This window comes from Aplidium turbinatum, chromosome 3, assembly GCF_918807975.1.
Source record: "Aplidium turbinatum chromosome 3, kaAplTurb1.1, whole genome shotgun sequence".
NCBI classification, from domain to species: domain Eukaryota; kingdom Metazoa; phylum Chordata; class Ascidiacea; order Aplousobranchia; family Polyclinidae; genus Aplidium; species Aplidium turbinatum.
Window position 1 is genome coordinate 92,302 of NC_137474.1, and position 26,697 is coordinate 118,998.

At 37.1% G+C, this 26,697-nt stretch overlaps 1 protein-coding gene across 2 annotated transcripts in view; it reads right to left on the minus strand.

The window, feature by feature from the left end:
* The window catches only part of LOC145767362 (uncharacterized), a 60,030-nt gene that overhangs the window by 23,372 nt on the left and 9,961 nt on the right, over window positions 1-26,697 (minus strand). The window contains exons 3-7 of one of the 2 annotated variants that reach the window (XM_082579174.1): window positions 14,691-14,791; window positions 12,010-12,119; window positions 11,785-11,884; window positions 9,343-9,367; window positions 9,131-9,190 (exon numbers count right to left, since the gene is read on the minus strand). In XM_082579174.1, the coding sequence (XP_082435300.1) occupies window positions 9,131-9,190; window positions 9,343-9,367; window positions 11,785-11,884; window positions 12,010-12,119; window positions 14,691-14,791 (396 nt within the window). Of the gene's footprint in view, window positions 1-9,130; window positions 9,191-9,342; window positions 9,368-11,784; window positions 11,885-12,009; window positions 12,120-14,690; window positions 14,792-26,697 lie in introns of those variants that run through there. The other variant, XM_082579175.1, reaches the window with a different exon arrangement.

Here is a 26,697-nt window from a genome sequence, read left to right on the forward strand (position 1 = left end):
TCGAAAATTTATGGTCAATTGTAAAGACTTGTCTCCGTAAAAAAGATTGTACAACTAAAACCAAGCTGACAGGGGCCATAATTCAGGTCTGGTACTACAACGAATAAATACAGAAAAACTGCAAAAATTTAATCAACTCCATGCCCCAGCGAGTTTTGCAAGTGATAGACAATAAATGTGGTCATATTTTATATTGAAATGTGAAAAGATAATGAAAAATTATGCAAATAAATGACTATTTTAATGAAAATGATATTATTATTGTTTAAAATGTCACATAATATGCACAAGGGTGTGGCACGATCCGAATGCCGCGAGCACATACGACGCGAGTCCAAACAGAGTTTGATGAAATGGCAAGACATGAAAAATAGTTGAGCTTTTTATGGTGAGTTTGATTAGGCTGCAATGCACCGTTGCTCACGGACATGAATACTGCTTGTCACAATCAACATGTGTAGCTCGGGCGGCAAGCTAAAGTTTTGTTTTAGATTAGGTGAACTGTTTAATTGCGCAATTCTGTTGTGTTGTTTCAACGATTAGTCGATCACTGACCGATAGTAACCTTTAGTTACGCAATATGTTGTGAAATCTGCTTCTAGTTGCTGCAATAAAATCTGGAATATACTACGAAGTTCCTGCTGTTAAAATTTTACTTCAAATTGTTGAAAATTTATTCAACGAATTTATAAGCAAAAATGCGAAACTTACCATGGGATGGATTAGACTTGGACAACTAGATAATTCTAGTGGTCTAATTCGATATATTAGAGCGAAATGTCGGAATCTAATTAGGTAAAAACTTGTTTGCTGTAATTGTAGTTCTTATCCAATCTCTAGTTTTACTAAAAATTGTAGTTTGTCCAACAGTATTTTTTGGTAAATGGAAGGATACTACGTTTTTATCAACGTTATACAAAAAAGGTAAAGGGTAAATTTTAAGCATTCTTCTATAAATCCACATTTCAAATGCCTCAAGTTGTTTAACCATCTGTGATGACAGTGTCCATGTTTCTGCATTGTAGAGTAACGTAGTCCATATATAGCAGTGGTTCTTAACCTATGGGTAATTACCCACATGTGGGTAATTTCAGGATAGCAGGTGGGTAATCAGCTGAACCAGAATATTTAGAATTATAGATGTAACAAACAAATCACAACTCATCACAAATATCAAAGCTTCTCCTGTGTTTGGAATACAGCTTGATGAGTCTGTTGATGTTGCAAATCTTTCTCAACTGATGGTGTTTGTTTGGTATCTTCGCAACAACACTATTGATTGATTGAATCTTTATCCTCTGACTGGGAAAGCTTCTTGCAGAGCTCCTTGCAGTTTCGCATACTAGTCGAGGCTTTGAACCACTGACGCAGGCTCGGTCACCGAGATTGACAGAGTGAAGTTTCCGATTGTTCAAGAACTATGTCACAGCCACGCAAGCACTTGATTGTGTTATTAAAGTTATGAACTATATAAAAGCGAGTGGCCTTAGCCTAATACACGACTCTTGTGAAAATTATGTCAAGATAAGCAAGTGGAGTATGATTTTCTGTTGTTTCATACTTCTGCACGCTGGCTCTCAAATAGAAACATGTTGATTCGGCTTGTGTGTTTCTTACCAGAGGTTACTGAATTTCTTGAGATGCAACATAAACAAGGATTGAAGACGGATATTTCAAATACAATGTTTCAGAACAGGGTGGCATGCCTAGCAGACAAGCTGTTAGATCTGGAGTCAGATTTGCGTTGTGCAATAATTATTCAAAATCGCACCAAATATTGCACCGATTGTAGGCTACACATAAAACAAGAGCAAATGTCTTACTGGCACTATTGATGTCCTTGTTTGCATTAAACGTTGTTTTTGTTGAATAACGCTGTTTTATATTTTTAATATGTCAAAATAGATAAAATTAAATTTTGGGTAATGGGACTTTGATCTGGACAGAAATGGGTAATAAGGGAAAAAAGGTTAAGAACCCCTGATATATAGCATGTCGCAATTCGCTTTCGAGTGTTGATGTTAATTTTGCGTGTTGTTAATGTCTTTTTCATTTTTACAAAGTTGTTTCTTGCTATTTCTATTCGTCTCAATATTTCCGTATTGCATCCAACTAATTCTAATCTAGTTTAATTTCTACTCTAATTTGTGAAAACTTATGTAGCTCTAATTCAAACCCTAGTCTAATCTGTAAAAGCTTAAATTACTCTTAATTCTAATCTAATTTCGTAAGACTACACAAATTCTAGTTGTCCAAGTCTGCCATGGATGTAGACAACATTTTAATATGTGATGCTTGTTCTACCGACATTAGTGTTTGATGTGGTGCTGGAGTATTCTATTATGACTTTTTGCTTGGAATAGCCAGTTGCTTTCACTAACTTAAAAAATATCTAAAGGGTTAGTAAAAATCAGGTTAATAAAAAATCCAGCATGCTTTTTATGCTCGTAATTTGCTTGATATTGTCAAAATATTTCATTTTTTGTCATCTTTTTGTTCGTTTGCCTTGCACCCTCCCAGTCAACATTGAATTTTCCAACTAGTTGCTTCTTGCTATGTGTCCAAAATATCTCAATTTTCTGGGGTTGATGTTATTAATCAGACTCCATTTATCGTATATTTGTTAAGAAACAAATCGATGATAGGGTGAAAGACTACTAGGCAGAATTACTTGATGCAATATCCAATCTACCGTCATTGGGTATCATCGCCGATAAGCTTACCACTAGACGTCGTACTGGACAAAAATGTTCGCAGGTATCCTGTTCACGCCAGGCATGCCAAGCCTTCTCACAGCTATTTCATTGAGTGTTGAGTCGGTAGCCAAACACGATGGTGATAGCATGGCTGAAGATATATGGCATGCAATGTGTGCACCAAAATAACCAAATACCAAACCAATACCAAAATAACCCGAAATTAGCAATTTTGGTGGTAGATATGAAAACTAGGGCTGCTTCTTAATCAGAATACCAAATTTCAGCTTTGTAAATACTTTAGATTAAAAGTTATGAAGACCCAAACATGGAGGAAAATGTACATGCGAACACATTTTGAGGGACCTTGGTGACTTTGAAGGGCTGTAATTTCTAAACGTCTTGAGATAATGAGCTGAAAATTTTTTTGTGTTCATTATACATCAATATGAAACTTTAGTGTGAATTTCAAGAAAATCTAAGAGGATCGAGCATGCACACCCTGTTGAGTTGACAGGGAATGACCCATATGTGTGTATTATGTGCAGCTTTCAAAGTCGGTAGCAACCTAAAAATGCTTTCGATTGCTCTAAAAATTTGACAGGATTATTTTTTCAGGTATTGACACGCTACAAGAGGGTGCCCCATTGAATTTAAAAAAATTTCAATTTATGAATCACCCTAGTGTAGAGTCCCTGATTCAGAATGGCATTATAGTTTGTGAGCAGCGAAAAAGGAAAGCCAAAACTTTTGTATAGTGGCCAGCTTTATTACAAAGATTCTAGTGCACTTAACGCACGGCAAGAAACTACTTATTGGAAATGTGAGCATTTTAATAAGAAATATCCTGCACGAGTAACAACTGCTATGGCAGCCATTGTACAATCCAGAGGTGAGCACAATCATGCTGGAGATGCTGGTCATGTCGAAGCAGCAAAGGTTATGGAAAATATTCGTTGTGCAGCAAAAGACAGTCGTGATGCCCCAAGTTACCTCGTCTCAGCAAAAGCTATTGGACTCAGTCAAGCCACGGCAGCAAAACTGCCAAGTGTGCAGAGCATGAAAAGGGCAGTCACCCAAGTGCGATTGAAGGAAAATGCAGGCCCGGCAATCCCACATTCTCTCTGTGACATTGTGCTTCCGTTAGAGTACAAGCAAACGTTTGCTGGTGTAACATTCTTGGCCTATGATTCTGGGCCTGGAGATAACCGTATGGTCCTCTTTGCCACTGAAAGAAATCTGCAGCTCCCTGCCCGTTCAAAGCACTGGTATGCTGACGGCACCTTCAAGACAGTGCCTTCACTGTTTGAACAGCTTTACACAATACACGGACTGAAGGAAAACACTTCAGTGCCTCTGGTGTATGCCCTGCTGGGGGACAAAAGGAGAGGGACATACATTCATCTGCTGCAAAAGATCAAGGAGTTGTTACCTGCTGTAGCTGTTCCAAAGACAATCATGACTGACTTTGAGATGGCCATGGTTAATGCAGTAAGCAGAGAGTACCCACTTTCAACTCACCGTGGCTGTTTCTTCCATTTGTGCCAGTGCATTTGGAGAAAGACGCAATCAAGTGGCCTGAAGGAGCAGTACGAGACAAGTGCAGAGTTTGCTCTGAGGCTGCGCATGTTGTCGTCTCTGGCCTTTGTGCCTATTGATGAAGTCAGCCAGGCCTTTGACATTCTCATTGATGGGAATGTATTACCAGATGTTGCTCAGCCAGTAATTGACTACTTTGAAGACACTTGGGTTGGGCGCCCAGATCGTCGTCAAGAGCGCCGTCCTCCAATGTTTGCAATTCAAATGTGGAACTGCTATGATGGCGTCCTCAGTGGCCTTCCAAAACTAATAATAGCATTGAAAGATGGCACAGAGGGTTCATGTTCCAGGTATCTGCAAATCATCCAGATATTTGGAAGTTCATATCTGCAATCAAGCGAGAGCAAAACCTAAATGAGGTTCGCATTGAACAGTATGTCAGTGGCCAGGCAGGACCCCCTCCAAAGAAGAAGTACAAGGACAGCGCAGAAAGACTAACTAGAGTTGTCAAAACTTGGCGTCAAGACTTTCAAGATGATGAAATTTGTGATTACTTGCGTGGAATTGCACACAATACTTCATACTAAACAATTTGTACGAAGTTGCTCAAAGTAGTATTGGTAGTGTAAGCAAAGAATTGCTAAACACAGACAATTGTTGTATTCCAATAAATAACAAAAAATGCGCTTTTTCATTGTGCTTTTTCTTTGTGTCGTCCTAACTTGGTTATTCAGGAAAATTTGCATTACGCACCTTCATCGGAAATTGCAAGACAAACCTTAACGTTGCGAAAAATTGTTCACGAACAATTCACCTATCACCTGTTTACGAACAATTCACGTATACGAAGAATTGCTTTACAAAGAATTGATTTTACCAACAATTGCTTTATGAACAACTGTTTACGAACAATTCACCTATAACCGTGAAACAGGCTCTTAATCTACATTTCAAAGGAAAACCATGGCATTTTATTACTAATGACGTTCGCTCGAAAACGTACGCAGTGTCTGCTGCAGTAGACAGAACAACGAAAAATCGTCACTATCTTTTATGTCCTGGTAATGTATTTGTAGTAATTTCGCATGGGCGAATCTATTTTGGGCGAATCTATTTTATTCAAAATAGAAGGTTTTATTCAAATAGAATTCTATTTGAATAAGACCTTCTGATGATCCGTTAGATGAAACAATTTGTAAAGGCTTCAGATAGTAATAACTATATTTGATTTAATTCGCTCTGCTTTGCCTTTTTGCTTGGCATTGAGCACTTTTTGTAGTATTAATAGTTTTCATTGTTTTAAATTATTTTAATTATCCAGAAATTGATTGCAGCAGTTGCAAATAAAAGTGCTCAATGTTTAAAGCTAATGTAAACCATTATTTTTTCAACTACAAAAAGTTTGCGCTACCATTGGTTTCATGTACTGCAAGGTACAATCATCAGGCGCATACTGAAAAACACATAAGCAGAAAATTAAAAGCTATACGTCAAAGGCAATTTTTTATCAAGCAAAATTTAGAAATATTTTGAAGATGTTGCTAAGAAAAAGCGGACAATCATTCATTGTGACGTCTGAATAACAAATTAAATATAATTTTTTGAAAAAGGAAAGGGAGTGAAAAAAGAAAACTAAAGGCAATGGTTAAGAAAAATGCGATATTATGATAAATAAATTAAAGCAAATGCAAAAAGTTATAGACATGTTCGATAGGAAGCAGCAATTGAGCGTAGGCTAATTGTGAAGATGGAAAGAATATGAAAAGTGCGTCACAAGCAATACTAACGATAATTTTTTAATTTAAATTTGTTGCGATGTCTACATTTTGATATGATTTCACCTCTCTTGTTGATACAAATTGATTGATCATCAGTTGCAATTAAAACTTTTTCAGTAAGACACAAATCACATCTTCTCGATCCGCAGCGGTATGGTTTCGAATGGGCAATAATTTTCCAGTTGATTTTGTATTCTTGATGATTACATTTCAATGACCAAATTAATTTGGAAAGTTCAGTTTCATTTTTGTATTTTATATTATTGAAAGACTTTGTGTGGTTACGAAATCTAGTTTTAAACTGTCCCTCTGTTAATCCGTAGTATTTCTTTTGAACGTCAGGTTTATGGAGAACTGTAGCTTCGTAGACTATGCATTCAGCAAGACAATTACCATTCAATGGGCAATCGTCTTTTTTTCGGCAATTGCATGTTTTTGCTGCTGGTGTATCCGGGTTGTTTAGAATTTTGCAGTTGTGGCTTTGGATCAGGTCTGATATGTTCTTCATGCAAGTGTAACCATGTACCATGTTTTAACTAACAAATTTATATTTTAACATTTGACCGAAATTTATCATTATTGCAAAATGCATTTCAATGCTGCAAATTCAAAACCTAACGTTCTCACAGAACATAAGTCACGCTTCCTGTTAACAAACGCCACTCACACAGAATCTAGCTCAACACATCTGTATTTCTAATGCGACATAACTATGAAACCGGTATAGCTTTTCCCTTGATTCTTACGATAGCTATTATTGATGAAAAGGCTCTACCGGTATATTATGAAGTAAGCGGGGAATTGAAAAAGGACATCCAATTCGAAATTAGACTTGCAAGCGAACGGACTGAACTTTAGAACAAGAAGGTTAAATTCATGACTGGGGAATGTCGCTCTTCTGACACCGGTCGCAAATAAATTATATTGATTAGAGATATTTTTCAATTTCCCGAATTGTAACTTTGATTTAATAAAAATGTTTAATACTATTTAATACGTTTGCTTTTTACAGAGAGCCTAAATTATCCTTTTTAATTAGAGACTTAGAGTCTCTCAATATTCTTTTAAATTATCCTTTTTATTTTCTTTTTATTAACAAAATTTACAACAAATTAGAAAGCCAAACCCTACGCTGGGGACAAAGTTAGCTAAAAACCCTACACAAGAATAACTGAGTTTAATGGTATTACGGTTAAAAAGTTTGAAATATTTGTGATGAGATGTGAAGTGTTTGTTAACAAGAGATAGAAATTGTTTTCCAACATTGGTTTTTACATTGGTACTAAAGGGAGGATTAAACCAGATGACGTTTCTTTTTCTTTGTTTTTCTCCGGAGAAATAGCTTCGTACTTCCATGAGAAGTCATATCCACTTTTCTTCAATGCATTGTCGTAAATGGTCTTACACTTGTCAAACTCTTTTTTATCAGAAGACAGACTGCTTATTCGCTTGTTAATCATCTGTGGAAGTTGTTTTATGATTAAAGGAGGATGATTAGATTTGATATTAATGTACAGAGGATTGTTGTTTTCTTTCCTGTATGGCCAATATTTGTTGAGATTTAGATCAAACGTTACATCCAGAAAATCTGTGCAAGAAAGATTGGTATCAACTGTGATGCTGAGGCCATTCATTTTGAAAACTTTAATGAGATTTTTTCTTAATATATCCAAATGTCTGCCGTTAGAGTTGTGCACTATTGCAAGACCATCATCTCGGTATAGTCCAACGTTCGTGCTGCCAAAAATACTGGTAAGCTTGCTCAGCAAGTAACTCCCCACTAATTCACAAATTTCAGCACCATCATAGCTTCCCATAGTTACGTCAAATGTGCCTTTATTTTTAGATTTAACCCAAGGACCATTAGAATCAAACAAGTGAGAATTCCTTGCTTTCCAGATTGTGTCCTCTTGGTGAAGGGTAATTTTTGTGTGAAGTTTAGCAAACTCGATGGAATTTTTCAATAAGGCAGGAGTAATTGAAGGATAAAAATCAACGATGTCAAACTGGATGAACTTTGCTTTGTGCTTATTGTTTGCAGCTTTAAACCAATCAATGACCATGGACGAATTACGCCACTGGTTTATATTGGTACTGGCAATTAATGAGCTATTGATAGAGTCCAAGTATTTCTTGCTAATGATGCCCAGTTCACTTTTAGCTGGATTGATTAGCCTGCATTTTATATTGTTTTGAAAATTGGCTTTATGATCTTTCATAGTAATAAAGGCCTTTTTTGAAGCAAGAACTTCCATTTTATCGTCCAAATTTAAAGATTGAGCCGTTTCTTTTGCACTTTTGTTAATCAAATTAATATCAGAATCTGAAGCTTTTTCGTATGATCTGGTTATATTTTCCTGAAGAAGTTTGTCATATTGTGTCTTTGGCATTCTGTATAAGTTAGTCGACTTGTCAGCAAAAGCAATTACTTCTTGTGACGATTGAATAGATGACATTAATCTTTTTGAACTCAATGGCTTTCACTAACGAGTGCAAATCACTTTCAAATGCTCGTAAATGTTCATTCGTAGGCGGAGAATTTTCTGATTTAAACCCAAATGATGTCTTCACATTGTCGGATGCAATACTTAAATCACTAGTTGAATTATTAAAAGAATTTCTGCTGAGGTCTTGCTCAAAAAAGAAAGCCTTCCACCTAAGTCTACGTATAAAGCTTTCAACCTTTTCAACCATACATTTTAAGTATGTCTGCTTACTTGGTAGTGGTATGTTCTTCAGTGAGTATCCGAGGCTTAATTTTCCATAGTTTGAATATTTGCAATATTTTTTTCTTAACCATTGCCTTTAGTTTTCTTTTTTTACTCCCTTTCCTTTTTCAAAAAATTATTTTTAATTTGTTATTTAGACGTCACAATGAATGATTGTCCGCTTTTGCTTAGCAACATCTTCAAAATATATCTAAATTTTGCTTGATAAAAAATTGCCTTTGACGTATAGCTTTTAATTTTCTGCTTATGTGTTTTTCAGTATGCGCCTGATGATTGTACCTTGCAGTACATGAAACCAATGGTAGCGCAAACTTTTTGTAGTTGAACAAATAATGGTTTATATATATATATACGAAGAATCGGACAACAAAGCTGTTGATAGACTTACTACTTCTAAATCAAATGAAATGTATTCCAAACCATGTAAAATTTCCTGTGCCAGCTGAATCTGAATGCATAAAACAATTTTATAATAAATTGATTTAATAATAACCAATTACAAATAAAATTTAATAACTTCCTTTTTGCATAGGCTACACTACGTTTAATAAACTTATTACGACAACCGAAATCAGCACAACTGAAACACTTGACACTCACCTCACTGGTCCTAAGACAGGATGACCTAAAACAATTAACTTGTTAGTTAAGCATAATTACTATTGTATGAGATTTTACGCCCTTTATTTTTTATTATTGTTCTGTAGTTGCGTTTACCACATTTTAGTTGACGTGTGCTGCTGCGAAACCTTCCGAAGTTTACCGTGAGAGAATTGTTTTGTAAACAAGTTAGCTAATATTTTTATGTGCAGTTTTTTATCTATAAATATCAGCAGCCGATTTGAGGTAGTAAAAGAATTCTTAAGTTTATAGTGAACATATTGTACAGTAGTTTTTGTTAGTGAAATCCGTTTGTGTTCGGTTTCAGTGCACTGTACAGTTAGCCTAATTATTTTGTATTCATTTTTCAAGACAATTAGGCTGTGAATTGTGATGTGATCAGTACGTGTGGAGCACATAAAAGTTTGGTAAGTGCACTGGCATGTTTGGTGGTAACCGCTAATTCGTTGTTATATGTATTTATGTTCGTTGTATTGTTATTCCACAGTAAACCGTCCTGCAAAAATCTACTGAGTGTGTCCAGTGTTGCCAGGTCGCGTTTACTCACAAAGAGAATCTTATCAGAACGTGAGCGTCACGCTCCACAGCGCTGTGCGCGAAGCTGATACAACTATGATTAATATATTGAACCCCGTTTAATCGTACCACACTGGGACAAGGCCAAAATGATCAATTGATCATAATAATAATTGTGATTTTATTTGCGCCCATTGCGATAACATACAGAACACTGGGATCACAGATGCGATACAACAGACGACAGGAAGCAGCGAAGTGACATATACCGTAGTCTTCGAGTCAGCTGCTCCCCTTATTTTGGCTTGCCATTAAGTGTCTGTGCCGAGACACAGCCGCATGCTCTGGAGTGGTGTGGAACCCACATCCTTTCAAACGTCGCGCAGACGTTCTCACCACTCGACTATGCAGCCGACAAGATCAGATTTCCGTGCTGATCAGATTCAGCGGATGGTTCAATTAAGTGAGTAGCCTAGCACAAGTTATGTTCATTTTTATTAATTGATAACCAATAATTTCAGGTCTCAGCCAAATTCCTATCTGACGTTTCTGAAGGCCGGTAATTTTTTTTTTTTACTTTGAACAGGCATGTTTATTCAGGCATTAAAAGCATCCATTCATCTAGCTACAAAAAAAAACATTTGCTATTTCTGTACTGCAACATTGTTACTATATAATAATTGGTCAAAATTGACCTTGTATTGGGGTGACCCAAAATAAATAAATTTTTAACCTTTTTCTTGTTTAGACCTCTGCATTGTGGTCCAAAATGACACCTTGCCAAATTTTGTTGAGGTTGGTCCACATTTGACGCCCTAGCAGTGGGCCGGCAGGCCTACTGCCTGCCGGGTCAAAATCGGCCAATCTGGCTAAATCTCAGCAACCAGTAGGCCTAGAACACTCAAACTTGACTTTGAAGAAGCAGAATACATGGTTTCTTATCTAACTTGTAGAGGGTTTTGGGGTCCAAAACATTTAGTTTATGAAAAAATGCAAAAACACATATTTTTGACCTAATGAGATCCCCAATAAACCTGTTATGTTCAACTTTTAGTGTAATCAGTTAGCTAGTTACCTTCAATATGTGGAAATTTATTGCATTTTATAAATATTTTCAGATCCTGATGAAGGCTTAGGTTAAGGCAAAAACGTTCGATTGTTAAAACTTTTTGTAAATATGTAAAATATATTGTTGTAATGCTCAACCCTGTTGTATTGTTGTGTCTTGCCTGTCTTTGGTACAAGAAAGCAACCTCTCTCCCGAAACTATATTTTAGTGTAATATACAACACTAATAACACAAAATTTGAAATACAAGCAACTTTTGTTGAAGCCTAGACAAGTTTTATTGTTTTTGACCACTGCAATTAGTATGCTAGTAATTACCCATTAAATAATCAAAGACAGTTTTTTTTTCTAGTTTAACGAAAGTGCAAAAACAATAAAACTTGTCTGTGATTAAACAAAAGTTGCTTGTATTTTTAATTTTGTGTTATTAGTGTATTATTACACACTAAAAGTTGAACATTATCATTCTAGCCCTACCGGTTTGGCCGATTTTGACCCGATTTTTTTTGGGTCACCCTAGTTTGTATTGCCTTCATTTTAAACCAGTTTTGCAAAAATGCAACACGATTCTTACATCCGACTCATTGAAGCATTGGCTTATTGGTTTAGTGATGAAAATTACGCCAAACAAAAAGGATTCGAGACCACCAAAAGATGTCTAAATAAGCGGTGGGCTGATTGAGCAAACTTTTGTACTTTTGCATCATTCAGATTAAGCAAACCTGCCATGAGCATGGCATATTGTGTGCATAGTGCTAGCGCATAGGCAAAACTGCAACTTTAGTTGAATAACCACAATGCTAAATGTTAATCGGACAATGAATTAAACAGAATTACCTATCATAGAATGTTTGTACCAGAAAGTCATTTTGTTCAATACTTGACAAAATGGGTTCCAACAGTTTCTCATTTAATATCAGATGAAGCCATGCATATCCTAAACATAAATAATATATAACTGTGATGAAACAGACTGTCTGGTGCAGACCGACTGTGACATGTGCAGATGCAATGAATATTCTCATTGAGTGGTCTATTGCTTCACTGGAATGCAAAACTTACCTTTGCTGTTTTCAGTATCCAATTGTTGCATCATTTGTATTTGTTTGACAAGATACGTTGGAGTAAACTGTTTCACTGCAGTCCAATAGCAACGACTTTGACCACGCATTCTATGTTACATAAATTTTAATATATATGATAAAAACGGATATAAGGTCATAAAACAATGATCACACTTTTTGAAATGATTTTAAGCCACCTAACGGAGTGGAAGGTCTGCGTGTCATGGATGATGAAACCAAAGACTGGCTGCTCTCTAGTAGCCTTCCAGTGTAGTCCAGGAACATCGTGAATCTGGGGTGGTAAAAGGATAGACCCTCGCCCCTAGACGCTCACACGACAACGACACTTTCAGCATTTTTATATATAAAGTAAAAACAACTTATGTACATTGTACCTTGAGTCTCTAAACTAATATAGAATTCGCTAATATACCAAGGACTAAAAAAAGTCGTTTTTTTTTAATAGCCAATCAATTGTAAACATTAAATTTTATAGAAACTTGTTTTCATTGTTAATTAAGGATCAGAACATTTTGTGACGGCCGACCTGTCACAGGTCCATCTCACGAGACTACTTGACACAAATTATACTTTATATCCTTTGAGCACAACTGCCATTGAGCAAATGGAAAACTTCGGTCTTTCTGCCCAAAACCAAGGTAACTTGGGGTGAAACTAGACGGGCCTGCTACTATTCGGTGAGTCCGATTCGGTGAGTCTGATTCGGTGAGTCCGATTTGGTGAGTTCCTAACCTCTAACCCTAACTCCTAACCCTAAAACGGCAATGATAATTAAGCTACGGTACCCAATAATTAAAAAAAAAAATTGAAAAAATCCCCCATTAAGGGATCGGACTCACCGAAACGGGCCATTCCGAACTAGACAGATCGCTGCAACAGGTCGGCTGCGGTCAGTTGTCTCGTGATAGGTCACCCGCGACAGAATGCTGTGCCCCCTGATAATTACGTCAACCAACTATAGTCAGCCGACATATATTCAGTTGACCAAATTAATAACCAAACAAGATATGTATGTACTGGTAAGAGTAGTCAAACAAAAGCTATGGGGTTTTGAACTTAAAATTGTCAAAAAGTCTATGCGGTCATTAAACTTTTGTCATAGGCTGTAGACTATGCTCAGGCCTAGAAATTCATGGCGGACATGTGCGCCGTCACAGCATGTGATGTCCGCGGGAAGTACCATCTAGATCGGTCATAAATGTCCACCAAGAAATAACACAGGAACTAGCGATACAAATCGTCATTGCATAGCACGGACAATTGTTGCGAGAATATAATTTCCCGTGCATTTGGAAAATGTAAATACTGTATCTCTTAGCTTGCATTTAAGCAGAAAAACTTTCGATTTTTACGTTGCTTCAACGATTAATGACATTGAATCAGCGTAACTTGGGAACTGGTGAATTTTTCGCTAAGAATCGATGGGAGTACGGGTACTTAAGATCTACGTTAATCAGCGCAACTGAGTTCAAGTCTTACGTCACAATGGCTGGTTTTGATCTCTGAGTAATATACTAATATTGATAAGGCAAGGTTGGTTACAAAATTAGATTATAAGAGTAGGCTATTATAGGAAGATGCAGCAAAATTTGTTAAGCTTTGGTATTACGGTGAGAAAAAAAAAGGCTCAGGGAAAATTCACTTTCGCTCACATGACACGAAAAATAAACTTAAAGAAAAAGCCTGTGAAACTTTGCACAGCACAAAATAGTAGCGTTAGTGTAGAAGTTTTCCGACTCGTGCCCAGAGCATTGTGACGCAAGAATCCACACGACCTCGTTGAGGCTCGTTCGGTGGAAGTTAATCAGTTATGCGGCGTATTAAGAAGCTACACGGCGCTTTGACTCTTCAAGCGCACGTCGTTGGTCAGATAAAAGCCTTTCAGAGTTACTTTGCCGAAATTTTAAAAAGCCTTCTAAACCGTAGCTACAGTACAGTTCTCAAATGGCGAAGAATTATCAAGATAAAGCATGACGACCGACGCTAAAACTGGTGTGTCCGCCGTGAGACTTAATTTGTCCGCCGAGATAGCTGCTCAGACCGGACACGTTTGTCCGTGCCGTCAACAAAAACGAATTTCGAGGCCTGAATTGCTGCATAAATTTTTTGGTAGGATTACATTTCAAAGTGGAAATAAGTGCCAAAATTGTCATTATAAGCAAACAAAATGCTTTCGGGTGTGATAAATAATGTCAACAACGCAAACTGACAATATAATATACCTGAAATAGGTATTAGGTTGCCTACTAAACTCTATACATGAGATAGGAATTCTGCAAGAACCAATGAAACAGTGCTACTATAGATGAACCATACATATAACCAAAGTCAACATAGGCAAATTCTACAGTATAGTAAATCTACTAGGTGAAGATTGGCAACATTGCAGAAGAAAACACTTCATCCTGTAGGTAACATGTTGCAGGAAACGGAGTTTACTTGATATGAACACTGAACAGACAAAAATCACCAACAGGCTCAGTGAGCCACACATTCCGTTGTAATCTCTAAACCTAAGTGCAATAAACGCTGCGGAGTTGGAGCAATTTTGGCATGTCCAGAGTTGGCCTGTTATAAACCGAGTAGTCGAGTCATACAACTTTTGCCCGACTCCACAGCCATGTAATAAACAGTAATGGCTCAACTTGTTATGCTTACCCATTGCCAAAAACTTCATCTAAACATATCAATAGATCCTGAACTGATGGATTGTCGTTCTTGAATGATGTATTGCTATTCAAACACCACTCGACCTGTAACTGTAGAAATATAGCAATATGTGACCCAGGTTAGATATAATTCTAACACTACTTTCAAAGTATCTGAGAGAATGGGTTAGGGTTATTTGACAGAGAGAAGTTTCTTCTTGTTGTTGAAGTCTTGTTGCTGGAGGATTATTCTATCCACTTGGTTCCGCTAAAAGGAGAGCAGTCCTGAAATGCATTGCTCAAGCGCACATCCCGAAGAGCCGAACCAGCGCCACTTAATCTTGAATCGAGCGTATAGCGACTGAACAAGGTGGACATGAGCTAACTTCTTTCCATTATTGTTAAACCTAGCTCCTCCTGGTTGTATGAATAAATATGAAATATCAAGAACAAATCACTTTCTTTGCCTGATTCTGTTGTATTTTTTCTGAAACCTGGTCAGAGAATGCGATTGACCCGGAGTGTGGACAATGTTTGATTTATCTCTTTGGATTAAAACAATGTCAAAACATGTGGTGTAACTTGGTTTGGTTTTAAATCTTTATCCTCAGACTGACAAAGCCTGGATACTGGATAGGTTATTCCTGGTAGTTTCACATACTTGTAGAGGCTTTTGACGCAGGGCAAGTTACGAGATTGACAGTGTGAAGTTTTCCGATTGTTGAAATGTTTTTGCTAGGGAATTATTCCATCCATTAGGTCATAGGCGCCGACTTTTCAAAAAATCTTGGGGGCGAGAAAGGTGATGACGTCATAACCATAACACTATATTTTACTCAGTTAAAATAGTCTTTGATTAAGCTTACTGTCTTGTGTATATTGACACCTAGGTCGCAAACTGAACTTATTTGAACCGCTGCTTGAAGCGATTAGTTTTATGCATGCAGTACGACTTAGTCGTAAAAATTTTGATATTATTAGCTCTTCATTAGAAGTTTGAAAACAAGCCGATTCATATCCGTTTCATGCGTGTGAATAACAACACAGTGAAGTCAGAATGAAGTTATCGAAATAAAACGCAAAAAATCATGATCTCAAGCAGAGTGGAAACCCGCTATCAGTTTTATTAACCTCGTTTTGCTGATTACTCACCTTCAACGTAAACAACGGCGAAGTGTTTTCTCTTCTGTTTTTTATCGAAGTCTTTATAGTCTTTTGCCGTAGGCGTATACCGTATACACTTGAGTATAGGTCGAGATGTTCGCAAGTGATTTTCACTTCAAAAAGACAAGTTTGACTTTTACACGGGACAAGCTGTTGTCTTTAGTTGGGCAGTTTTCAAAATGAACGCAGCGGTAAATTCATTTCCGACGTAGATTATGGAGTGTGAAATGGCGACGACCGAAGTAAAAGTTTTGAATACGGTACGTTTATTTGCAGTGATTTAAACTTAATTTTCGAATTTAATGATTTCTTGCACATGGTAAGCAATATGCAAAGCTCACGAGACAAAACAGCAGAAGGAGCTGTTTTAAGAGATCATTTTTTTTATTTTTGCGTGTAGGATATAATCGTTCTTATTACGTTACATTCCATGATTGGTGAAGTCGATGTCAAACCTTAGCAGCCGCATAACAATGATGTCAGGTTGGCTAGGTGATAATAGCGGTAAGAGTCGTCGTTAATGCCGGCAAGGCAATATCTGCAACCAAGAGCATTCTTTTATCGATTTTCACACATTGCAAACAAAACAATTCATTCTGTTGAATCATAATTGATCTTACAGGGGGAAGACCGCGATGAAAATAGCGCGTCTAATTTGGCTGAATAGTTTCATGACTATTCCAGCAGCGTAAGCTACTCTATGCTCTACTTTGAAATTTCCTCACCGTATATCAATGCCAATACTTTGATGCACTATTGAATGGTAGTGTCGGGAATAAGCTATTCGACTTATACGCAGAAGGAAATATTCCCGATTTTCAGCTCAAAAGTAGGGTTTCGACTTATATACGAAATCGACCTATACTCGAGTATATATCGCCGCTTGAATTCAAAACTGACTTAAGTCCATTTTTAGCGTTTTGAGATAATTGCCAATAACTGCACTTGACTGTACAAGCGAACAAATTTCTTTGACATGGATGTGCACACAGAGACTTACTATTTACCAGTGATAGGCAATATGTTGGTCTACAAAAATCACTGAATACTTTGCCACTAGGTGGTGCCATTTATATTTTTTTGTATGTTGTTGGACTTAAGTCTTTCTTGCTCCGAAATATTTTTGATTCATTTTTATGTAAATGGACATAAGTCTAATTTATCCTGAAGGTTAAGGTACATACATGCTGAAAAACACGAATGAATTGTTTAATACCAGTGCAGCATCATTCATTTTCATTTGATGAATCACTTTTAGAGGTAAAGTATCACAGCATACAGCAAAATAACGTAATTTTTACTCAAACTTTGATGTTCAAAATTTCTTTATCACAAATTTAATTATTTAATCACACCGACACAAACTCTTCCAAAAAACTCTTTTTCTTAACAAACTCTTACACTAAACTGTGAATTTGCAACTTTTTCCCAAAAGAGAGTAAAACTGCTGTGTATTTGTGCTGAATTATCTTTTTCTGTTCAATTAACATGTTGCCGTTTCATACAGTTAGTGCAATTGAACCTTCAGTCACTAATTAAATTTAATGTACTTAAACAACTACCACTGCTAACTCAACTACTGTATAGCACATAGTCACTACTGCACTTAATTTGTTTCTCAAATCCAATGCACTTCATTAATTACCACTATTGCCAACTCGATTACAATTCACCAGCACAATCCTCTTATTAAATTTACTCCATTACTATCATATTTGCTAAATTCAATGCACTTTCATTCACTTCACTACTGGAACTGGAACAACTTATATATACCACCATAATGCGTAATGGCTTTGACGAGTTCACTGGACATAACAGAATGATGCGTTATCATTGCTGACTTGATGTTGTTATCATCAATATGCATAACTTCAAATGAAAAGTGTCTGCAAAGAAGCGCTGTCACTTACTTCTGAGCCTAGTTTATGAAATTATACTTCAATACTGTCTTTGTTGGGAGTGACTGGAAGATTTCGAAAGAAGTCATGATGTTGAATTGGAATCAAGCCTTTGAGGCAGAGTTTTTTCAAATCATTCTTCTTATCCATTGAAGTGCCAGGAAATGATTTATATAACCTTGGCATAGTGGTAGTGCTCAGCTTCGTCTTCCTGTATTTTCGAAAATTAGGTCTAGTTTTCTGAATGTGCTTTCACTGTTAGCTGTATTTTATAAAAAAAATGTTATTGGTTCGGCTTTGGTGATTTTTAGTTACATGATTTTGGACAAGTAGATTCTTTCTCCATTGCAATCATTGACATTGGCTTTCATCATTTTCGGAAACTGAACATTTGAAATCAATCACATCACTATGTTGCATGCATTCATCAATTGGTTGATGCCTTTTGAAGGCAGTCATAATCAAACTTTCCCATTGTGCAGTAGTGTAAATGGTCATTTTGCTTGCAGCACGTTCTATGATTGAATGGGCTGTGTCATTTTAGTTTTGGCTATGCTCAGATACCAAAAAGTTCAAGGTGATTTCATCGAAGCCATGAATCTCGAGAGCAATAGCCAGCATGATATAAACCATGCAGTTACTTTTCTGGCCACAGCATCGATCACAAAACAAGTGAATTTTCTTTACACCATAGGTGTTTGCTTTTGATAAAAAACTAAGAAGACATGATGCCACTTCACAAGAACCTTTTCTTGCATGACATTCGTTCCACAAAAAGCAAGCAGTTTGCATAGAGTTCAAATTAGTCACAGTAAAGTTGTAATTTTTCAACCTTAAACGGTAATAAAATGAAGATGGTTTTCCATGAGGTGAATGCAATCTTTTCTGGAAATCGAATCCTGCAGTAAGAACAGATGCATTATTGGAAGCTTCCTTCTTCATTTTTTTTTTATGCTCTTTTGCAAGTTGTTTTTGTTAATCAGCTTTCATTTGATCGGTAACAAGATGTTCTGGAGTATTATCAAAAGCAACAAAACAGCTATCGCATTGATCCTTCTTTGGTTTGTGAAATTTCAGATGGAATTGTTGGGTTAATACTTGGTAATATGTGGAATAATTATCTGGTTGAAACTTGCGTTCACTGCACCATTCAATATATATACATTCTGTGCATCTCTGCTATAAGTGGAAATGATTGTTCAAAAAATGTTAAAGATGTGGCAAACAAATGACTGATTCTTTCGTGTACTGTCATGAAAGTGCGTTTCCTCGCTAGGAGGTATAACCAACAATCTTTTCTGATGCTATGTTGGTATACAATATGTATTCCCTAAGAGATCATGGCAAGACTGTGTGGTTTCTGTTCGTATCTTACGTACAGGTGTACAACTGTACATGACATATTGCAGTAATCTGAAAGTTGCTTAAAGCTCCGAACGCATAGATATAATGTGCATACGACTTGTTCAATTAAACCGCACTTGCCATGCTGCCAGTTGAAGTGCAGGCCAACTGCTATAGCTTTGTTGCAAGGCAAAGTGATTGTTATTATTATGATGTTGATACAATGCAAACTTCACTACTTGCCAGTAATTGGACATGGACTTACAACTAAAATTACATGGATAGTCATTGGACATAAGTCCAAAAAAATATCTTAAATCCAAATTTTTTATAAAAAAATTTATCTTGTGTCCATGCATGGACATAAGTCTATATGGAATTGAAACTTGGAAAAATATGTGGACATAAGCCTATGGTATTTCTGTTTTTAAGGCAGGTACAGCTTAGCAGATTTGCTCATAATATGGGTTTATGTCCAATTAGGAAAAAAATGCAAAAAAGTCAAAATCATGAAAAGTGGACTTAAGTCAGTCTTGAATTAAAGCGGCGATATGGTGGTGCAGGAGTGTATATTGATGAGTGTACGAGATGTACAATTGTACATATTTTCACAATATATACATCAATACAGTGCTTATTGAAGCAAAACACGGATGACAGTTTTGAAAAATGCATTTTTTCTTTAACTCTAAGCTGTATTCATGTAATTGTTCGTTGAGTCGTAGTTTCAACTCGATAAAATTTGCTGAAATCGATTTCATGTTTGAAGCCACAGAAAATCTAAAGGACGTTTGCATAATTTGTGAAATGAGAATAAACATTCAACCTCACAGTCGCTTTTTCGATACTACGCGTTTTGAATTTGAGGTTACTCCTCACGCGCGAGAAGATAAGCAGTCTGTCACTGTGAGCGTGCGCATCTCAGGAGTAATTCACGCAGAGAAAGCCATGCAATCAGCTGCTGTTTCGCGTCTGTTTAATTTAAATGATATATCTCTTTTGCAAAGTATTTTATCTTTGAAACACCACTTGTTGTAATAGCAATTTTTGTTGCCCCTCAAACATAAATTTATGGGGGGCGTCACTCCATGAAGTCGGCACGTATGCATTAGGTGCTACTGAATGGAGTGGAGTCCTTAAAATGCATTGCTCAAGCGCACACCCGGAGAGTCGAACCAGCAACGCTTGATTTTGAAGTTTCCAACTGAGCTATCAGGGTGGATGTTTGGTTTGATATGTTTGTGATAGACAAAATCAGTTATTAGCATCACCCATTAGCCAGAGGTTTTGATACGATTATCCGATTGATGCATTTAACCAAATTGCTTCAGAAAAAAGGTTTATTGTTAACAGACATTATTGTTAGGAATGTGTGTGTAACTGTGTATTAACTCAGTTGCATTAGACAGTACAACTGTGTGGTTTAATCTAACAACTGTATGCTAGTCTGATTAAATTTGTAAGAGTTTATCAGTGCTTTGTTACACAACACAGTGCATTGCTTGCAATCAGTTGTACAAGAGTGGTGAGAACCCTGGAACGGCAATCGAAAGGGTGCCAGTTCGACACCGCTTGGGCATGCATGGCTCAAGAGCATGCGGCTGTGTTTGTGGCAGGACACTTAAAGGCATGCCTGAAGGTGGACACCAAGATTGGCTTCCTTGTCTTCCCGTCCACTTAATCTAAATCTTCAAGCACCGGGTGTAAGCCTAGATACGACAAACAATGTTGTACAATTACAACATTTTTCCATAAACTGTGGCAATCAGACTCCTTGTATCTTTAACAATCTCTGTGACATCACAAGAACTTTTACTGTCTGTGTCTTTGTTTCAAGCATGCTATTTTTAGATCTGTTGCAGTGTGATTATTATATAAATATTTGTCAATTTTTTTTGCTATAAGTAAGTCCAGCTGTGCAAAGATTAGATTTTTGTGGCGTGATGTATTGCACATGAGATTACAGTCATTTGTTTTTCCTTTGATGGCACGTATCTGTCTAGAGATCTTATTTCCTTCAACTTCACTTTTGCACATGTCAGTAAGTTGTGCTAAAGAACAAAGGACATCCTTTCGCTTACTGATAAATTTTGTAGCGACACTCATTTCTGCAGCTTAAACAATATACATATGTGGCCCAAAACAATGATACAATTAAATGAATGAAGTATGCAAACAGCAAACGAGAAGCAAATCCTGATACATTTAGCAGATATCGACGGTCGAAAAGAAGAAAGTCGTAAGTGAAATTTTGAGAAATTCCCTTTTTTGCATTTTTAAAACCAAGCCTTTTTAAAACCAACTGCACGATCGAATTAATATTGGCTAGAATCCATTGCCATGACATCCGGTACCTGTTAAAAAATTCACTTCCTTACAATTGAGGCCCACAGCCGAGAAACCGACCCTTTTCCCACGCTCTCTAGCGCTTCTCTCTCACGCTACCTGGAAGTGGTAAACTCGTCAACGCCACCTAGTGATATGACGTCAGTTGGAGTCGAGCTTAGTGGAGACCAAACTAGCCGAGATAGGCTTAGTTGCTAGTGAATGCGCAAATTCATAAGGCATCCATTCCATAATGAAGACGCATCTTTCAGCCAGCATTATACAAATTTAGTTGTTCATGCCTGTGTGCCAGGAGTGGTTTGCGAAGCCCATCGCCGAAGGCTAGTTTCGTAGATTACAACAGGCAAACTTGGTTATATCGAAAACATTTTGTATTGTAAGTTAGGACATATTACAGTCGACTATCATGCGATAACGCTTTAGCATTCATTGGGACTGTCTTCGGCAGTGTTGGCATCTAGGTTTTTTAAAAATAATCTAGATTCTTGATGAAGCTAAAAAAAGACCAGAATAAACCAAAGTGAAGCAGAAATAAACTAAAAAATAAATCAACATACAATACTGATGAAAAATCGCATTACGACACATGAAGCTAAACAAAAAAGACCAGAATAAGCCAAATTGAAGCAGAAATAAACTAAAAGAATAAACCAACATACAATACTGATGACAAATCGCATTACGACACACAAATCGAAAACAAACCAAACCAAAAAAACACTCCAAATCGAAAAAAATAAACCAAACGATTGCAACTAAACCAGATTTCGTTTTAAAAAGACTAAAATGGTAACACTGGTCTTCGGAACCCAGCATAATCTCCATCGTCGCTGGGGTACTTTCTGCGGATGAAAGAAACAATGCAGGATGGCAGCACGACCCTGTTCGACTTGCCCAGAACTTCTCCATCCAACACCAACAGCCACTCCAGCACGTGCCTATAAGCGACCAGCCTGAATTGCCTGGGAGATATAACAGCTTCGTTTAATAATGAATGGAACAATTACGCAACCAGCTCTTGAAAGGCTGTTGAACAGTAAACAAGCTCAAGTAAACTCACTCATTTGACAACATTCCATCGCGTCCTCTGAGCTTGCCATCTTTTTCCCAATTCTTCCTATCAACCCTGAAGAAGGTTTGTAGGTCGTAGGACTGCTGGATTTACCATTACATGGGATTCGTCCAACACAGTGATGCAAGAGGTGCTCTCCGCCATGCCGTTAAGCACCCTTACACACTGCTCGATTTCGTAGTTCGAATGTCACATAACATTGGTTAAGACGTACCGTACTACCTCGCATGGGCCTATGACAGCTTTGGTCTGTCCCTTAACCAACAATTTTAATGGATAAGTCAACAGACCTGGCTTATTTTTTTCAAACTTGAGATTGCAAAGAGCCTATACTACCTGCTTTCACATAAAAAGCACGTGCAACAAAATCGAAGCAGCAAAAAAAAAAACTCCTTCCTTAAGGACAGTTGTCGGCAACTTGCGGCTCTTTAGCTCCTCTGAAGCGCTCCCTCCAGATTTGACATGATTTGGTATAGCCTATGCGTTCGACTGTAATAATGAAAAAAAAAACAACGTCGTTTACCAGTTGTGCAAGATGATGCAGCAACGAGCCAACTCTGATCGAGTGATACTTTGTCAGAAAATAATATACTTTTTTTTACAATGTTTGTTATCCAGGTTTTGACTTTATCAGGTCAGTTTACAGCTTTTGGAGTGAACACTGAACATCATACCCTTTTTTTATGAGTATCCATGCACAAATAAAAAAGAGAAAAGTTTTAGGCGAAAACAGAGATGTTACTCAGCATAGACAATTGGACATAAACATGAACTTTGCATTCAATGCAAATGATGTTGGCATATCTGCATGCTTAATAGCCTATGTGGGAAAAAATCCTAAAATAAATGACTTCAAAACGCACTGTCAGAACAGCCATAGAGCATTAATTTTGCTGCACATTTTCCCATTTTGGAGATTAGTTAAAGTAGGCAGTAGGCTACCGGAACTTATGCAAAGATCGGAGCAGAGTAAGGAAGCTTTCAATAAATGGATAACTGCCCCATGCCACACCAATGCTGCTAGTTTTGTGGCAGCTCAATAGATTGTAAGCGAGGAAAGCCGTACACAGATAGAGATGACGGCATAAAAAAAAATTGTTCGGTAGCAAAGAAACTGTGGTCTGATCTACTTGAAACACATATATTACGTTTTGTGGCTCTCAGCTGGTCATTTCTGCCAAAATATGTAACAGAATCGCTCATTTGTTAAAAAAGGTTGCCGACCACTGCTCTAGAACAAACACAACTAAAGGACTTGCAAAAGCGATTGTCGCTTCTGTCTGACTCCAACTGACGTCATAATCCGCGTGTTGCGCAATGCAATCCGCCATTACAGAAACGTGGCCAAAAATACAAGCGCGTGAAATACAAGTGCCAAACTGAACGTAGTATAAATTCCCGGGTCAAAGAACATCGCAGAGCGGTCAAAAATATGGAACATGAAAAGTCAGCCCTTTGCTCACATATGTTAGAAGAGGATCACAAAATTAACTGGTCCGAAACAAAAATTTTGAAAAATGAAAGTAATTATTATCAACGCACCACCGCAGAAAGTTGCTTTATCAACATCACATCCAAACATTGCAATGTACTCAACCGGAACGACGGAAACTTTTTACCAAAACCTTATAAATCATTATTGTCTCGACGTGCAGGCTTCAAGCCCACTTAAACACAGTTGGAAACGTTATTGCAATCTAATTTGTCTCGAATTTCTAGTGGTCTTCAGTGCTTCGAATTTATGTTTATTGTTGGAAGTTTTTACGTAATTTAACGTCGAAAGTAACCGCACATCATTAGCCAATCTTTAAAACATTGTGTTCTATTTCTCTTGCCTTCTATCGCACTTTTTCTGTTGGTCGTCACCGCTCGAATTTTTATGTCTATTGTTGGAAGTTTTTACGTGATTTAACGAGGAAAGTAACCGCTCACACATCATTGGCCAATTTTTTAAATATTGCGTGTTCTATTTTTTCTTGCCTTCAATCGCACTGCAGTATATAACCTGGTGAAATTTTATTTTGTATGTTATTCGCTCTGAGGATGCGCATTGTCATGGTGTGCGAAACGTCAGTGAAGCAATAAACCATCTTGTTTGTTGTTAATTTTACTTTCAATTTCATCAGATGAACGTAGCAACTAGTGCTAGAAACGATAATTGTCCTGATGAACACCCAAACTTTTCAGTAATCAACCATAGTTTTGATAATTTTTATTGAGATAAATATAGTCTTACAAAGTAAGGGCGAGGTTGGTATTTATAGATTGAAACATGCTCTTTCAGATAAAGTGCGGTCAAAGTCATCGTGCAGTTGCACTTTAAAGCAGCCGGCGGCCATGGCCGCTAAGTAGTGCTTGAATGGCCGCCGGTACTACTTCCTCAGTCGGCCAATTTGACCGCTGGTTTCTTCTAGCTAATTATTTAGTTTCGCAATAGATTGTGGATTAACTGTTGAAAATATGTAGTATCATACTAGTATCAAAGAGTGACGCAGAATTAGCTCAGCGCGTCATAATCACCACTGTTGTATTGTGTGGAAACATTTGCTATTGTATGGAAAATATCCAGCTGCGATCACCAGCTATAAGTTTTGTTTGTAATTCCCGACGTTTAGTTTAACAAAGTGTTAATCCGAAGTGCTAATTTACATCGGCTTGCAATATTGTCGTTTTTATGTCGATTCAACGTTGTCGGACATTGAATCGTTGTTAAAAAGGAGAACTACCCAGACAACAAAATTCGTCATTTTTACCGTGATTTAATGACCGCAAACGTAGATTCAATGTAAAAATGACGGATTTTGTTGTCTGGATAGGTTAGTTGACATCCGAGGGGAAAACACGTGTCTTCAGAGTTGAGAAATATTTCCGCTGTGGGTTAGTGACTTCACACCTTCAATGGTGACATCATGAGGGTATAAATGGTTGGATTTTATGAAAGGCGGTATATATGTAGTTGAAACAATTTACTGAGCAGCGAGCAGTTGAAACAATTTAGTGTCGTTAGATGGTCCCGCAATACCGGATTACAATCCCGATAAAGCAGTTATTGCGTGGTACAACGATTCTATAGCAGTACATCGCCCAGACTTCAACAACACCAAGTGATTATTTTGGCATCATTGCAAGTTTAATTCTATTTACTTGTGCTATCGATATTTGTATTTTGGCCTCCAAGCACACAGATTTGGCCACCGAGAAGGAGCTCTCAGTAGGCCACGATGGCTGCCAGAAAAAAACATGAGTTTTAAGGGGCTATCTACTACTATGGTTACAGATATTAATGCTCAAAGCAAAAGCATTAACAAAATTTATAAAAGAAATAAAAAAATGTTTTTTTGGCCTTTTACTCCAAAGTGTAAAAATGCAGTTACAACTTTTTGGTTTTCGACCATCGATATATTCCTTTAAGTGGGATACATTAAACTGATAGTTTTTGTTTGGCATTTTGAATTATGATGCAATAAAACGATTGATATGTTTAAGTAGTAAATCAAATATAGTTATTACTATCTGAAGCCTTTACAAATTGTTTCACCTAACGGACCATCAGAAGGTCTTATTCAAATAGAATCTAAATCTTATCTTATTCAAATAAAATGTTTAAGTAGTATATACTATATATATACGTTAGGGTGTGACAGCCGCCCCATGATTTTTGAAACTTGGTTTCACAGAGCCTACCTTTTTTTGGTGGTGAGGTTTTACCTGTATAACATTCCTGTAAAGTTTCAAAAAAATTGGTCAAGGTTTAGAGGTGGCCCGTGGCCACTAAAGTTTTTGGGGGGTGAGCGATGCATTTTAGGGGTGTTTTTGCTATATCTCAGCTCATAGACATGATAGAAGGTCATGCTATAGCTCAATCGATGCAGAATAAGCAAGTTTATATCAGACTTGTGAACAAATGTTCAGTCTAAAATGTGTAGTTTTTGAGTTATTGAGAAAAACCCGTTTTTTGCATATTTGTGAGAAAAATGTTCATAGCATCTTTTCTTCTTGGGTTAAAACACATGGAAAATCAATGAAATGATGAACTCACATGTTTACTTAATGTTAAACGAAATCACAAAATACATTTGAGAGCGAGGAACAGCGATGATAAAAATCACAATGTAAGAAACCAACTCCGAGATGGATGTAACTTTTGTTTACGCTGATTGGGCATAGAATTTCTGCTGTTCTCAACTACT